Below are 16,710 nucleotides of genomic sequence, written 5' to 3' on the forward strand. Positions count from 1 at the left end.
GGTACTCAGGATGGAGCCCAGGGGTAGTCTGCCTCTGACCTACACCCAGAGCCCTATTTTTTATTCTTTATTTTCAAACAAGGTCTCACTAAGTTGCAGAGGGCTTCACTAAGTAGCTGAGGCTGCCTGCAAACCTGCACTCCTCTTGTCTCAGCCTCCCAAGTACTGGGATTACAAGCGTGTGGCACCACACCCGGCTTCTTTGGGATAGTTTTGTGTGGGGCTTGTTAATAGGTGCTTACTGTGCAAATAATCTCACTGGGTCGATACCTTTGATCTGGAGGATAAAAGTCTGGCAGCTACTGGGCGCTATGACACATATCTGTCATCCCAGGACTTGGGAGGTGGAGACAGAAGCACCACAAGTTTATACTTCGTGAAACCCTCAGCAACTAAGAGCCCAATTAAAAGTAAGTTTAGAAGCCGGGAGCAGTGGCGCACACTTGTAATCCCAGCATTTGGGAGATTAAGACTGGAGGATGGCGGTTCGTGGACAGCCTCAGCTACTTAGTAAGGCTCTTTGGAATTCAGTGAGACCCTGTTTCAAAAATAAAAGAGACAGCAGGGCGTGGTGGCGCATGCTTATAATCCCTGCGCATGGGAAGTGGAGACAGGAGGATCGCACAGGTTCGAAGCCAGCTGCACTGGTTTAAGAGACCCTGTTTCCAAAAAAATTTGAAAAAAAAAAAAAAAAAAGTATAAAATAGGTCTGGGAGTGTAGCCCAGAGGTAGAACGGCTTCCAGGAACCTCAGTACCACCAAATAAATAAATAAATAAATAAATAAATAAATAAATAAATATTAAAAAAATAAAAAAGACTAAAAACTAGGGTTAGGGTTGTAGCTAGGAGGTACAATGCTCCTGGGTTTCATCCCCAGTACTGTAAAACAAATAAAATAAAAAATAGGGCAGGGGGTGTAGCTCGGAGGTCAAATGCCCCTGGATTCCACCCCAGACTCACAATAAATAAATAAATAAATAAATAAATAAATAAATAAATAAATAAATAAAATATATAGCCGGGCTGGATGGTGGCACACGCTTGTAATACCAGCATTTGGGAGGCTGAGACAGGAAGATCGTGGTTCGTGTCCAGCCTCAGCTACTTAATGAGGCCCTTTGCAACTCAGTGAGATCCTGTTTCAAAATTAAGAGTAAAAGGGCTGTAGGTATAGCTCAATCCTATCTCAGCCTTTCAAGTATTGGGATTACAAGCATGCACCATTACACCTGGAAAGATAAGACAATTTTAACAAAAAAAAAAAGCCTTTCTAGACTCAGAGTGCTAATCTAGATTCTGTTACATGGGTTCTCCTAAGATTCTACAATATAGTTGTTTGTGAAGTTGACTATGGTCTGTCTACCTCTAGACTGTAGGGCTTATGAGGTACATGGCATACCTATCTTACTCATTACCATTTATTTATTCGATTTATTCGATTTATTTATTTATTTATTTAGTATTTATTTAGTGGTACCAGGGATGGAACCCAGGGACATTCTAGATACCCCAGCCCTATTATTTTATTCTTTATTTTGAAACAGGATCTCACTGAGTTGCAAAGGGCCTTACTAAGTTTTCGATGAGGCTGTCCATGGACCACAATCCTGTCTCAGCTTCCCAAATGCTGGGATTACAAGCATGCACCACCATGCCCAGCTTACTCACTACCATTCCAAATGAAGATTGAAACTAGGTATTGTGGCATGCACTTGTAATCCCAGTACTTGGGAGGCTGAGACAGAAAGATAGCAGGTTCGTGGCCAGTCTCAGCTATTTAGGCTCTTTGCAACATAGTGAGACCCTGCTTCAAAATAAAATAAATAAATAAATAAATAAATAAATAAATAGGAATGGGGGTGTAGCTTGGAGGCAGAATGCCCCTGAGTTCAATCCTGAGTACCACAAAAGTAAAATAAAATAAATAAAATAAAATAGGGCTGGGGATATGGATATAGTTCAGAGGTAATGCTCCTTAGTTCAATGCCTAATAGCTCACACACACACACACACACACACACACACACACACACACACACCCCTGCAAAGGTATAATTAGTGCCAGCAATGCTTCATAATGATAACGCTATTTTTTCTCATTAGTACTAAAGTCAACTTGTTTTCCCTTATTTAGATTGGACTGACACCCACTTCCCACCGCTCCATTTAGTGAGCTATCACATCAGTTTAAAAGACAGTAATTGGCAGGCTGCATGAGCATTAGCGTGCCTCGCCTTAACCAATCCAGGGGCCGAGGCTCCTCCATCCGCACCTTGTCAATTCATACTGACACTTGATTTAGAACAGAACAATTGCTATGTGTCTGTTACAGGCCTTTCGGCACTAGCGCTTGCGGTCTTAAGTCTCATTTACCTTAAAATCATTAATGTGTAGGAATTCATCAATGATAGATTTGGACTTCCTCTCCATCTCCTCTTCTGACAATGAAGGCTTGTCAGGAGCTGACACTGCTGAAATTTCTGGTTTCACTGCTAGTGAGATTTTTAAAAGTGAGAAAATAAAGATGACAAAAATTACCACACTGAAATCGTGAGATTATGATTGATAATATTTACATGTTGTTACACTGTGTTTCTAGAAGAGACATTTAATAGACACAAATTTGACAAAGTTGAGACATCTAAAAGCAGAATACCAGCCGGTGTTGTGGTGCCCATTTTGTAATCCCAGTACTTGGGAGGCTGAGAAGAAGGCAGGCAGTTTGAAGGCCAGCCTCAGCAAGTAGTGAGACTCAGCATCTTAGTGAGGCCCTCTGCAACTTAGCGAGCCCGTTTTAAAATAAATTTAAAAAGGGCTGGGGGTGTAGCTTGGAGATAGAATGTCGCCTCAGTTCAATCCCCGGTACTGTAAAAGAAAAAAGAAAAAAAGGATTCCTAGTTTTTAACAGGGAGTGGTTGCACATGCCTGTAATATCCCAGTTTTAGTTTTAGGGAGGCTGAGACTGGAGGATCTCAAGTTCAAGGACAGCCTCAGCAAATAGACTGTCCATCAAACTAGCAAGACCCTGCTTCCAACTAAAAAAATAAAACAGGGCTGGGATGTAGCCCAGAGTTAGAGTGCCTCTGGGTTCCATCCCCCAATACCACATATACACACACACAAAAAATACAGAAACATTTTATTTTAGAAGAGATATGCTAGCTGGGCGTGGTGGTGCACGCTTGTAATCCTAGCATTCAGGAGGCTGAAACCCGAAGGATCACGGTTTGCAGACAGCCTCAGCTACTTAGTGAGGCCCTTTGCAACTCAGTGAGACCGGTTTCAAAATAACGAATAAAAAATAGGACAGGGGGTGTAGCTCAGAGGTCGAATGCCCCTGGATTCCATCCCCAGACCCACAAAAAAAAAAAAAAAAAAAAAAAAAAAGAGCTATACTAGCTGGGTGTGGTGGCACATGTCTGTAATCACAATACTTGGGAGGGTGAAACAGGAGGATCGCAGGTTCCAGCCTCAGCAACTTGGCAAGGCCCCAGCAAGTTAGAAAGACTGTTTCAAAATTAAAAAATAAAAATGGAGAGAAGAAAATGTTAAAAGAAAAAATGAGCCGGGCGTGGTGGTGCACGCTTGTAATTCCAGTACTTGGGAGGCTGAACTAGGAGGATCAGAGGTTCAAGACAGCCTCAGCGACTAGTGAGTGTCTCACGACCTAGCGAGACTTGCTTTAAAATAAAAACACATTAGGGCTGGGGGTGTATCTCAGGGTTAAAATGTCCCTGGGTTCAATCCCCAGTAACACGCACACGCACACGCACACGCACACACAGATGAGATGTATACCAAGTAACTTCATTAGAACTCTTTCTGTCAGTTTCTGGATTGTGACCCATCCGCACTGGCTCGGTGATGAGGCCCACACCGGACCTTCACCGTCCACACCGGTTGGGCCCGGCTTTTCAGAGCTCTAGCCACACTGGCCGGTGGCGTGGTTTCTATTACAACTTTCCTCGGGGCTGGAACGTTCTCTCCCTGTCCCACATCTGTCCTTTATTGCAAACCTGTTCCATTTGTTTTGGTCCTTCAGATGAGGGAAAACTTCTCCGACATTCTCCTTTCCGGATTCTAGATAGTTCCCTTTGCTAAGTACTCTAATAGAACTAAATTCCCCTCCCTTCCTTCCTCCCTCCCTTCCTTCCTTTTTATTTTGCAGGTCTGGGGATGGAATCCGGGGCATTCGACCTCCAAGCTATACCCCCCGCCGTATTTTTTATTCTTTATTTTGCAACAGGGTCTCACTGAGTTGAGGACGGCCTCACTAAGTAGCTGAGGCTGGCTGCGAACCACGATCCTCCGGTCTCGGCCTCCCGAATGCTGGGATGACAAGCGTGCGCCACCACGCCCGGCTAAATTCCTTTTCTTCATAGCAATTTCCTCAGTTTTTTCTCTTAGAAGTTACTTGATACAGGCCCTTCCGGTCCCTGAGAATGAAGACCAGAGCAAGGAGCACATGCGAGCACTAGCCGTGTGCGGGCGAGTGAGGGACTCCTGACAACACGGGCGCTGCGCCTCATCTTTCAGTACACACGGGCAAGCTCATTTCTTGTCCTATTATGTCCCCCAAGTATCTAACACAGGTAAGAAAGCGGCGTCCCAGAAGCTAGAGAATTAATGTCTTCTCGACTGGAGGAAGACATTTCAATGTCTCTGAAATCCACTTAGAGACTATACAGAAAAGGAATAGTTTAAACAGTAAACGAGAGCCGCGCGTGGGGCGCACGCTCATAATCCCAGCACCTGAGAGGCTGAGGCGGGAGGCTCGGGTTTTGCAGACAGCCTCCGCTACTTAGGCCCTTTGCAACTTAGTGAGACGCTGTTTCAAAATAAAGAATAAAAAGTAGGACTGGGTGTGTAGCTCAGAGGTACCATGTCCCTGTGTTCCATCCTCAGTACTGCCAAAAAAAAAGTAAACAAATTTGAAAAATTATACCTTCAAGCTAGACCTCCAGCTTGACTTTATTTCTTATTTAGAAATAGGGTCTGGCTAGGTTTATAAGAGTCTTCCTACTTGCTGAGGCAGTCCTTGTAACTGTGATCCTCCCGCCTCAGTCTCCCAAGTACTGGGATTACAGGCATGTGCTAACATGGCTGGCTCTCATTTAATAGCTTTTGAAGTAGCCGGGCGTGGTGGAGCACGCTCGTAATCCCAGCACTTGGGAGGCTGAGACAGGAGGATCGCACAGATTGGAAGCCAGCCTCAGCTACTTAGGCTCTCAGCAACTTAGCGAGACCTTGTTTCCAAATAAAGTATAAAATAGGGCTGGGAGTATAGCCCGGAGGTAGAAAAGCCCCTGGGTTCTACCCCCAGTTACACATACACACAAAATAATAATAATAATAATAATAATAATAATAATAATAGTACCTTTTGAAAACTTTGTTTTTATCAATTTCTTTTCTTTTTTTGGTGGTACTGGGGATTGAGCCCTGAGGAGTTCTACCTCTGAGCTACATCATGAGCCGGATCTTTTATTTGAAAACAGGGTCTCACTAAGTTTTAGAGGACCACACGAAGTTGCTGAGGCTTTGGCCTTGAACCCGCAATCTTCCTGCCTCGGCCTCCCAAGTGTGGCGATTACAAGCCTGCGTCACCGTGCTCGGCTGCAGGTCACGTATTCACTTTTCGTTTCATCTTCATGACAATCCTACGGAGTTCAGGTAGGCACACTGTCTACACTATCTTCCTTTAACAGACAAGAGAACTGAAATAGTTTAAATACATGAAGTCATTTTCCTATCATTATCTGAGCAGGTCTTTAAGCATATGCACGTATGCATACTAAATAAATATGAAACCCACAGAGGTTTGCTGGGGATAATCAACAGAAGACAATCTGACTCCTCTTTGGTTGGCCTGCAGTAGCTCGATAACGTGAGATTGTTCACACACTTGAAACTTCATTTGGCACATGGGCAATGTGGTAAAGGGCCTGGTAAGAGTTCACATTGCTTTTTTTTTTTTTTGACGCTGGGGATTGGATTCTACCCCTGATCTACACCTCCAGCTCTATTTTCTTCTTCTTTATTTTTATTTTGAAACAGAGTCTCATTAAGATGCAGAAGGCCTCAATGTTTCGGAGGCTGCTCCAAATCTGTGATCCTTCTGCCTCAGCTTCCCAAGCAGTGGGGTTACAGGTGCGCGCCACTACGCCTTGCCTGACATTCATACTGCTTACGACACAGCAAGAGGACCTTGTCCCCACAAGAGGGGAAATTTTGCAAAATTTCTGAGCAATGGTTTGTCTAGGGAATGAGACAAGTGTTAGGACAGTGAGGCTGTTCTTTTAACTTTCCGGGTGCTGGTGTGTGCGCTGCCGTGTTGGAAGGAATCTGAACTGTCCTCTGTGCCCTTCCTTCCAAATGTCAGGCCACACCCATCTGTGTCTCCGCGGGAGCCCCACCTGTCTCCCTGGTCTTGCTCCGGTCGGGCTCCGAGCTGCCCCTGTCGGGGTCCACGCCGCCCGTCAGCTGCTTCACGGTCTCCAGCATCTCTCTCCGCTGCTCCTCTTGAGACTGGTTGTCCAGCAGGTCTTTGCTGCTGCCGCCCCTCAGGAACGCGCCTGGCCGGGCCGCGGGGGCCAGGGGCCTGTCGCTCTTCTCCCGGCCCACGCTCCCACGACTGCAGAGGCCGAGCGACACGCGTTAGAAGACAGCTTTACCCCCTTTACGCTCACATCAAGAGATAACACTAGAAGTACGAAGAATAATCTTTCACAGATAACTTTAGCTGCAGGAGGAACTAATGATATTTCAAAGTATAATTATTCATAAAGCAGGCAAAAATCAGAATGTTCTAAAAGGGACTATGTATTAAGGTGCTTTACATTTCTCTCTAGTGGTTAAAGGGATACCACCTAAAATTTTTATTTTATTAAACCAAAAAACTTAAACATTCTAAGCATGGCAGTGTACATGGTAGTGTACACCTCATATATTTAAAATTTTAGTGTCTATTAGAATTAGATAGTGTACACTTCGTCTATGTAAAATTTTTACTTATTTATATTGTTGTTTTGTGTGTGGTTTTGGAGACTGAACCCAGGGACATTCTACCTCTGAGCTACACCCCAAGCCCTATTTTATTTTTATTCTTTATTTTGAAATAGGGTCGTCACCATGCCTGTCTTAAAAATTTTAAATGTCCACAGTGATGCCTTATTTAAGTATTTAAAACGTTTTTTTGATGTGGGGTGTGGTGGCGTAAACTTGTAATCCCAACATTTGGGAGGCTGGGACTGGAAGATGGTGGTTTGTGGACAGCCTCAGCTACTTAGTGACGCCCTTTGCAACTCAGTGAGACCCTGTTTCAAAACAAAAAACAAGAAAAAAAAGCCCTTTTTTGTTGTTGTTGGGTTTTTTTTGTGTGTGGTTCTGGGGATGGAACCCAGGGGCAGTCTACCTCTGAGTTATACCCCCAACCCTATTTTTTATTCTTAATTTTGAAACAAGGTTTTACTAAGTTGTGGAGGGCCTCACTAAGTAGGTGAGGCGGGCCACAAACCTGCGATCCTCCTCTCTCAGCCTCCCAAATGCTGGGATTACAAAGTGTGCGCCACCACGCCCAGCCCTTCAGCTCCATTTATTTTTTATTTTGAAACAGGATCTAAGTTGCTGAAGTTGGTCTGGGACCTGTAATCTTCCTGTCTTGGCCTCCCAAAGACTAGGATTACAGGTGTGTACCATCACACCTGGCTTTTATTCTTTTTGATTCCACAATTTAGTGAGACTGTTTGAAAATACAGCATTAGGGAGGGTGAGACAGGAGGATGGTGGTTCTCAGACAGCCTCAGCTACCACTTAGTGAGGCCCTTTACAACTCAGTGAGACCCTGTTTCAAAATAAAGAATAAAAAATAGGGCTACGGGTATAGCTTGGAGGTAGAATGCCCCTGCGTTCCATCCCCAGTACTGAAGAAAAGAAAAAAAAAAAAAAAAAAGGAATGAACCAGGTGTGCAGGCGTGGTGGCACATGCTTGTAATCCCAATACTTGGGAGACTTAGACAGGAGGATCACAGGCTCTAGGCCAGCCTTAGCGATTCAGCCAGACCTTGTTTTTAAAAAAGAGGCCTGGGCATGTAGCTCAGAGATAAATTGCTCCTGGGTCAACTTCGGAGGCTGAGACAGACATAACTGGAGGCTGGAGGCAGCCTCAGCAGTGCAGTGAGAGTCTCACCAATAGCAATGCTGTTTCAAAGTAAAAAGGGCTAGAATGTAGCTCAGAGGTAGAATGCCCTGGGTTTAATCCCTGGCATGAACACACACACACACACACACACACACACACACACACACACTCTCTCTCTCTCTCTCTCTCTCTCTCTCTCTCTCTCTCTCTCCATGATGTTTTATTTCTCCAGAAACTTCAGATACAAAGAAACAAGTAGAAGTATATTCCTTTTGTTTTTTTCCCCAGGCCTGGGAATGGAACCCAGGGGCATTCGACCTCCGAGCTACACCCCCTGCTCTATTTTTTTATTCTTTATTTTGAAACAGGGTCTCACTGAGTTGCAGAGGCCTCACTAAGTATCTGAGGCTGTCCACGAACCGCGATCCTCCAGTCTCAGCCTCCTGAATGCTGGGATTACAAGTGTGCGCCCCCACGCCCGGCTGCAATCTCCTCTTAAACAACCGATACATACTTCTAGTCTCCATGTTCCACTGTAGACCTGTACTGCTGTTGAGGCACCTCCTGTCTCTTTCCTCCCCAAACTTTCACCTAGCCCCCTTTTTTTCTGAGGGAGGTACTAAGGATTGAATCCAGGTGCATCCTACCTCTAAGATACAACCAGCCCTATTTTTTTTTTTTTTTTAATTTTGAAACAGTGTCTTGTTAGGTTGATAAGAGTCTCAGTACTTACTGAGGTTATCATCGAACCTGAAATCCTTGTCTCAGCAAGTACTAGGATTACAGGCATGCACTACCACACCCAGCTCACCTCGCCCTTTTTATTTTTTATTTTGAAGAATGTTTCTGTTAAATTGCTGTGGCTGGCTTTTTTCAACAATTCTAATCAGCTGGTCAAATAGTTCTTTGGCACACGGGAGTTCAGAAGCAACAACCTGAAAAGGAAAGACTAAGAGTCTGGACAAAAGTTAACCTCTATCAAAGAACATGTACAAGCCGGGCGTGGTGGCGCACACCTGTAATCCCAGTACTTGGGAGGCTGAGACATGAGGATCACAGGTTTGAGGACAGCCAGAGCAAGTAGTGAGATTCTTATCAACCTAGGAGACTCCATTTCAAAAGAAAAATAAAATAGGGCTGGATAGCTCAGAGGTAAAATGCCCCTGGGTTCCATCTCCAGCACCGCCAAAAAAAAAAAAAAAATAAAAATAAATAAATAAAAAAGCAAAGCCATTAGGGGAAATTTATGACTACACAGTCACAAATACCTCAACACTGGTTCAGGGACAATCCAAGCCTTGAAATGCTGGCTTCTGCTAAGAAGCCAATATTTGTTTCAGAAGCCCACAACATAATTTAGAAAGTCTATTTAATCAAACATTATAGTAAGAAAAAAGAGTATCGGGAACTTAGACTTCAGCTTTCAGGGTGCTTCCATTAGAAGCGCTGTTCTCTACCACTCCACCCCCAGGCGTTCTATGGAAAGTGGCTGTCAGACTCCACCATATTTCAATCCTGTGGAAGTAGAAGTAGGAAGACGGAGCATATGCAGAGAGAGGCTAGTAAAAGCGCGGGACAGCCTCGACTGTGGCTTGAACGGTGCGAGGACGACGGCCCGGGCCGTCGTGCGCTTTAGCTCCCACGCCTGGGAGTGCCAGGCTAGCGTTCCTCGGCGTGCCTCCGGCGCTCTGGTGAGCCAGGCTTTCCTGACAAGCACTTGTAGGCCTTTGTCAGGCAACCTGCCTTTACTCCCATCCCAAACCCAACGCCCAGTTATGTTCCTACTTTAGAGAGATGATGTGTGCTGATCAGAGGGAAACTCAACTTCAGGGAAAAAGGAAGACATCCACAGGGTCATCTTCATAATCCATGTGCGTACAAGACAGGACACGGGCCTCCTGGCAAGCGGGGAAGCCTTGACTCACCATGCAAAGTGGGATTCTTACCTAGTTAAGGTCCTTCGGGAATCGAAATCTAAGGGCGTGGCTGACGTGGAGCCTGAAGGTGCTGGAGGTTGCAGAGCAGAGAATCTGTTTAAACTGGAAGCACTTGACCGTAAGGCATCTGGAGGTGTTAAGGATGTAATAAAAAACAAAACAAAATTTCACAACTAAAATGCAAATATTCACATTTACCTGCCTCCCTTGAGTGGGGCCTGGGACCAGGACTTACTTTTTTTCTGTTGTTGTTACTAGGAATTGAACTTAGAGGCATTCTACCTCTCAGCTACACCCCCAGCCCTATTTTATTTTTATTTGAAACAGGGTGTTGCTAGGTTGATGGAGTGTCTCACTACTTGGTAAGACACCTCAAACCTGCAATCTGTCTCAGACTCCCGAGTACTAGGATTATGGGTATGTGCCCTCATGCCTGGCTCTTTCTATTCATTCATTCATTCATTCATTCATTCATTCATTCACTCATTCCATTCATTCATTCATTCATTCATTCATGGTACTAGAGATGGAACCCAGGGTGTACTTTTGAGCTATACCCCCAGTCCTATTTTTTATTCTTTATTTTGAAACAGGGTCTCACTGAGTTGCAAAGGGCCTCACTAAGTAGCTGAGGCTGTCCAGGAGCCGCAATCCTCCGGTCTCAGCCTCCTAAATTCTGGGATTACAAGCATGCGCCACCACGCCTGGCTTCTTCCTTTCTAATTAAAAGAGAAGAGATCTCTCTTTGTATTGCCTAGGTTGGTCTAAAATTCCCTGGGCTCAAGCAATCCTTTTGTCCCCAGTAGGTGGAACTATCGTTCCTGGTCCATCTACTGTACTCTGAGAAGTAAAGCATCAGAGGAAACTGGTATAAAAAGGAGGTTTAGAACTTTTCATTCATGACACCTTGAAAACATGCACATTGCCCTGAGTAGGGCACAGGGAGGAGTATGTAAACAGGAGGAGACAGGCAAAACCAAAGCAAGCACTATATTTTAACAAGTTAACCAACACGAAGACTATAATCTCATTTATGGAAAATAATGCAAGTATGTTTAAATGTACCATACAGCATTTAAAAGTTTAAATAAAACTCCCGAGGTTTCTTAGCAGAAGGACCCTAATGGGACGGAGAAAGCCTGAGCTCTCACGCTGGGTGTCTTAGCTCACACACACTTTTGTGATGGTCCAGACATTTCAGCCCAAAGGGCAGATCTGTCAAAATCTGATCTTTATGAAAACTTTGAAAAAAATGTTTTAATCTAACTCATGATTCTTTTTCTAAAAATATTTTTATTGCTGCATGGTAATTATACATCATAGTACCTACTCTCTACTGTTTTCACAAACTCCCTTTTTAAATGTGTCTGTGTATTTAGATGCTTTTTTCCCCAGCATAATGAGCTTCCTTTTGAATTTGGTATCCCAGTCATTTCTCTAACTAGATTGGATTTGTGAACAATAATGAAGGAATCTACAAGATTAAGGCCCTAATTAAATAGCCTAACTGATAAGGAAGTAACTTTCAACTTTCCGTAGCACAGCAGGGTAACTATGGTTGACTGTAACGGTCAATTACTATTTCAAAATAGCTGCTGGAGAAGATTCTGAGTGTTCCCAATACAAAGAAATGATAAATGAGCGGACACGCACGCCAACTCCTCTGAACGCTATCCATTGTAGATACATGTACTGAAGTCTCTCCCCGCACCCCACAGACATGTACAATTGCTATGTGTCTATAAAGAATAAGCATATATCACTAAAAATAGCCTTACTGAACTGACATTTTTCTTACTAAAAATTTAAACTATCTAAAGATCCTTAGGAGGAAACCCTTGATTTGTGTAAAGAGGGCCACCAATACAAGTCTGGTCCTGGTGAGCGTCTGGTCCCTTCCTAGACCTCCCACAGGCTGATGGAGAGGGCCGGGGCAAGGCTGTGGACCAGGACAGGCGCAGCGCCTTACCTGACTCGCTGGCTTTCGCTCCCCCGCTGCTGCCTTTCCCCCAGCTGCCCAGCTGAGCCTTAGGCACCAGCTGAATCTTCTCATCAATTGTGGGCTGTAACGTAAGTGGCTGCAGGTTATTTATAGGGAATACTCAAGAAGAACAGTTTAGCAACAAAACTTTGTTTGAAGCATCCGCTTAAGAAACATACACTGAACCAGGCGTGGTGGCGCGCGCTTGTAATCCCAGTATTTGGGAGGCTGAGATCGGAGGAGCACAGTTCAAGGTTTGTGGACAGCGTCAGCTCCTTAGCGAGGCCCTTTGCCTCAGAGAGACCCTGTTTCAAAACTGAAAAGAATAAAAAAAAAAAAAAGGGCCGAGAGTATAGAATGCCCTTGGGTTCAATCCCAAGTACTGAAAAAAAAAAAAGACACACACATCGAAGCTGTTCTCATTAAAGCAGATCCCTGCAGGCTCGAAAGCACAAAACATAACTTGAAGGCCTGGAGAATGCTCTCAGTACCTTCCATTTCAGATGGTCTATTAGTGTGCCAAATATAAACAGCTGGCAATGATTCCTCTTGTAATGTCCAATAATTTAAGAAGAAAAAATGGAGAGTACAAATTCTATAAAATAAACTCAAACTCTTTACATCAACGTGAAAAAAACAAGTCAACAGACATAAAAATTTCCATGTTAGGCTAGAACGGGTGAAATGTGAGCCTTCAGTAACAGGGAAGGAGAGAAAGAGAGAACAGGACGTTGGGGCGGAGAGCGCCAGGAGGGAAGGCCCTGCCCTCCAGCATGCCTGACCCAGCAAGTACAACTGCAGGAGACAGGACCAGAGTCGCGCTGGAAGGCAGATTGTACATGCATGTAGCCTACAAGCTGGAATGCAGGTTTCCCAAGGCGTTGCTATGTTCTGACAATTTATAATATGCTGCCTTGCTATGGAACGTACTTTCACACGAATCTCCTACTATCAATGAATATGTTTAATGGATTTTTTCTTTTTGTGGTACTGGGGATAGAACCCAGGGACATTCTACCTCCAAAATATACCTCCAGCCCTATTTTTTATTCTTTATTTTTGAAACAAGGCCTCACCAAGTTGCAGGGGGCCTCACTAAGTAGCTGAGGCTGGCCGATAACCTGCGACCTTCCTGTCTCAGCCTCCCAAGTACTGGAATTACAAGCATATGCCACCATGCCTGGCTGTTTAATGGTTTAAAACTTTTTCTAGGATACTTACATAGAATACCTACAGTACAACTATAAAAATAGATTATTTGAATATATAAAGTTTATTAAACAATTTATGTATTTTTCAAAATATGATGATAGCGATATGGAAAATTTGATACCAACACTATTCTTTTATATAGTGTTGCAAAAAACTATAATATTAAAAATACATGTTATGATTACTGACATATTTTTCAAAGATGTTGATGGTGTGTGTGTGTGTGTGTGTGTGTGTGTGTGTGTGTGTGTGTGTGTGTTTCTGGGGAATGAATCAGGGGCACTCTACCACTGAGCTGTATCTCCAGCCCTTTTTATATAGTTTTGAGAAAATGTCTCACTAAGTTACTGTGTGCTGTCCTTGAACCTGCAATCCTCTTGACGCAGCCTCCCAAGTGCTGGTATTATAGGTGTGTGGCAGTGTGCCCAGCTACAAATTCTTTATATATAAGGTTTTAGTTACAATTGACTTTTCCTGGAAATGAACTGGAATAAAGTTGTATTTAGCAATGGAAATCCTGCTCTGAGACATAAAACAACTAGAAAAATGTGCCAGAACATTAAAAAACAGGATCTTAGCTAGCAATGATGGCAAGGGAGTGGATGCCTATAATCTCATTACTTGGGAGGCTGAGAGAGGAGGATTGTTGGTTTGAGGCCAGCCTCTGCAACTTAGCTGAGCTAATTCAAAATTTAAAAAAGGGCTGGGGAGCCAAGCGCGGTGGCGCACGCTTATAATCCCAAGCATTTGGAAGGCTGAGACAGGAGGATCGCGGTTCGTGGCCAGCTTCAGCTGCTTTGTGAGGCCCTTTGCAACTCAGTGAGACCCTGCTTCAAAAATAAAAAGAATAAAACAATAGGGCTGGGTGTGTGCCTCAGAGGTAGAATGTCCCTGGGTTCCATCCCCAGTACCCCCCCAAAAATAATAAAAATAACAATAAGCCGGGAGTGGTGGCGCACGCTTGTAATCCCCGCACTTGGGAGGCAGAGACAGGAGGACTGCGCAGGTTTGAAGCCAGCCTCTCTGGCTTAAGAGACCCTGTTTCCAAATAAAAATATAAAATAGGTCTGGGAGTGTAGCCTGGGTGTAGAAGGGTTTCCAGGAACCCCAGTACCACCACCAAAAAAAAAAAAAAAAAAAAAAAAAAAAAAAGAATAATAATATATAAATAGTTGGGCGTGGTGGCGCACGCTTGTAATCCCAGCATTTGAGAGGCTGAGACCGGAGGATCGTGGTTCACGGACAGCCTCAGCTACTTAGTGAGGCCCTCTGCAACTCAGTGAGACAACCCAGTTTAAAAATAAAAGAATAAAAATTAGGGCAGGGGGTGTAGCTCAGAGGTGGGATGCCCCTGGGTGTCATCCCCAGACCCACACACAAAATTAAGTAATTAATTAATTATTAAAAATAATAAATAAAAGGGCTGGGAGTGAGGCATGATGGCACATGCTTGTAATCCTAGTACTTGGGAGGCTGAGACAGCAGGCTCTTAGATGTGCAGCCAGCCTCAGAAAATTAATGAGGCCATGCACACTTAATGAGAACCTGTTTCAAAATAAAGAACAAAATTGGGCTGGGGGTATAGCTTGGAGGTAGAATATCCCTGGGTTCAACCTGGGAGAGTCTGATGCTTTATTCCAAAGCAAAGCTTGGACAAAACTATGACAATACAAAAAACTGCTCATTTTATATTTTCTCCCCAATTTTCTCTCTTTTTTTTTTTTGTCACTGAATTTTTTTCATTTGCTGTCTTCACAGTAGCTTTAGAATGTCTTTAGTTTTCTGCCAATTTTTAGGACAATGTAAAATGTATGATGGGTAAGGGTCAATGACTCACGAATGATTTGAAACCCATGGAACTGTGTGAGCTTTCATTTTTAAATCAAATTTAATTCCTCTCTTTATATCCTCAGGTTCTTCACCCTACTTATATATCAGCTAGGAGAGAATTCTTCTCTCTGACTGCCTATAGATTCTTGAGAGAGAGGAATGTATTAAATCTTTATTAAAGAATGATGTCTAGTAAGTCCCCTGTGATTTCTGGCGCCTCTTAACTCCGGGGTTATTTGTATGAACACGTACTGTTGCGGCTCGCGGCGGGCCCGCTGTACGTAGTGTCTGAAATGTCGCGCTCACCTTGGTGATTTTCAGGAACTTGGAGGGGTCCAGGACCCGGCTGTTCTTGGCCCCTTGCACGGTGTTCCACCCACCGTCGTCCACCCTCTGCACGCCTACAGGGAGAACACAGTGAGCAAGGCTCTCATCTGTCTCGAGTCAGTTTGCCACTGAAAGCGTGAGCAGTATTTTCTACGCAGCACCCTCAGCTGAGATGCGGCAGGAGGGCTGCTTGGACTCATCTCCACGGAAGAGCCAGCCTCGGAGAGACCAAGGACGCGAGGGACCAGGCCACACTGGGAAGTCAGGCGAAATTATTCATTCTCAAGTCCATTTCACTTAACAGTGTCAAGGGACCATTTAAAGTTCCCCCAAACCTGCAACTCCGACACTTTACCTGCGCAGGTGGAGAACCGACTGCGGCTTAGTTGCTCACATCCAACGGCCAGCGGACCCTGCCCACTGACCTCACTGCCATCCAGACGCCGCCACGGCGCTCCTGCGCGGCCCCTTGCCCTCGTCCTCCCTGCTTGCACCTGTCTGTTTTGATCATGGCAGCCGACGTGACTTTAGTAGCGTTTTAGCACTCTTCTGCTTTAAACACTTTTGGTACCATCCATGTCAAAGGAACAACGAGATTATCTGCCTAGGAAGCTCTCTCTACCCGGGCAGCCTGGCCTCTTAGACCATGTCTGCCTGCACGCCCCTCAGGCCGAGTCCAGCTCAATGGCCTCCTCCTGCTTCTTGAAAGGGATGCTCGAGGGCCTTTGACCTGCCATTGCTCTCCCTAAACCCCTCTTGCCAGCTATGTATGTGATTTACCGCCCTCACATGTCTTTTCTCAAACACCACCAACTTTATTATTTTTTTTTTTTGGTGGTACTAGGGGTGGAACCTAGAGGCTTTCTACCTCCGGGCTACACTCCCAGACCATTTTTATACTTTATTTGGAAACAGGGTCTCGCTAAGTTGCTGAGAGCCTCACTAAGTAGCTGAGGCTGGCTTCAAACCTGTGCGATCCTCCTGGCTCAGCCTCCCAAGCGCGGGGATTACAAGGGTGCGCCACCACGCCCGGCGACCACCAACTTTAAATGAGCCCCCCGACCTCCTACTTAGAATTGCACTGGTACTCAACAAGTCCTGCACCCCCACTCTCTTTCCCTATAGAACAATTCACTTGGCAAATAATATGTTTAACTTAAGTGCTTGTTTATAGTCTTCCCTAAGCCCTTAGGTAAGAGAAGCCGCTCAAGAGACATTTTGTCTCGCTAAGTGATAGACACTCAGTATTTGTTGACTGAATGAATGAACAAAAGATCAGCA

At 44.5% G+C, this 16,710-nt stretch overlaps 1 protein-coding gene across 18 annotated transcripts in view; it reads right to left on the reverse strand.

The window, feature by feature from the left end:
* Positions 1-16,710, reverse strand: part of EIF4G3 (eukaryotic translation initiation factor 4 gamma 3) — a gene marked incomplete at both ends in the record, with an annotated part of 253,579 nt that overhangs the window by 29,442 nt on the left and 207,427 nt on the right. For 14 of the 18 annotated variants that reach the window (XM_080692029.1, XM_080692037.1, XM_080692033.1 and 11 more), the window contains 5 exons: positions 2,376-2,491; positions 6,419-6,636; positions 10,089-10,206; positions 12,049-12,142; positions 15,409-15,503. In XM_080692029.1, the coding sequence (XP_080548155.1) occupies positions 2,376-2,491; positions 6,419-6,636; positions 10,089-10,206; positions 12,049-12,142; positions 15,409-15,503 (641 nt within the window). Of the gene's footprint in view, positions 1-2,375; positions 2,495-6,418; positions 6,637-10,088; positions 10,207-12,048; positions 12,143-15,408; positions 15,504-16,710 lie in introns of all 18 variants that reach the window. The other 4 variants (XM_080692035.1, XM_080692034.1, XM_080692046.1 and 1 more) reach the window with 2 other exon arrangements.

Source organism: Muscardinus avellanarius, assembly GCF_963383645.1.
Source record: "Muscardinus avellanarius genome assembly, chromosome: 3".
NCBI classification, from domain to species: domain Eukaryota; kingdom Metazoa; phylum Chordata; class Mammalia; order Rodentia; family Gliridae; genus Muscardinus; species Muscardinus avellanarius.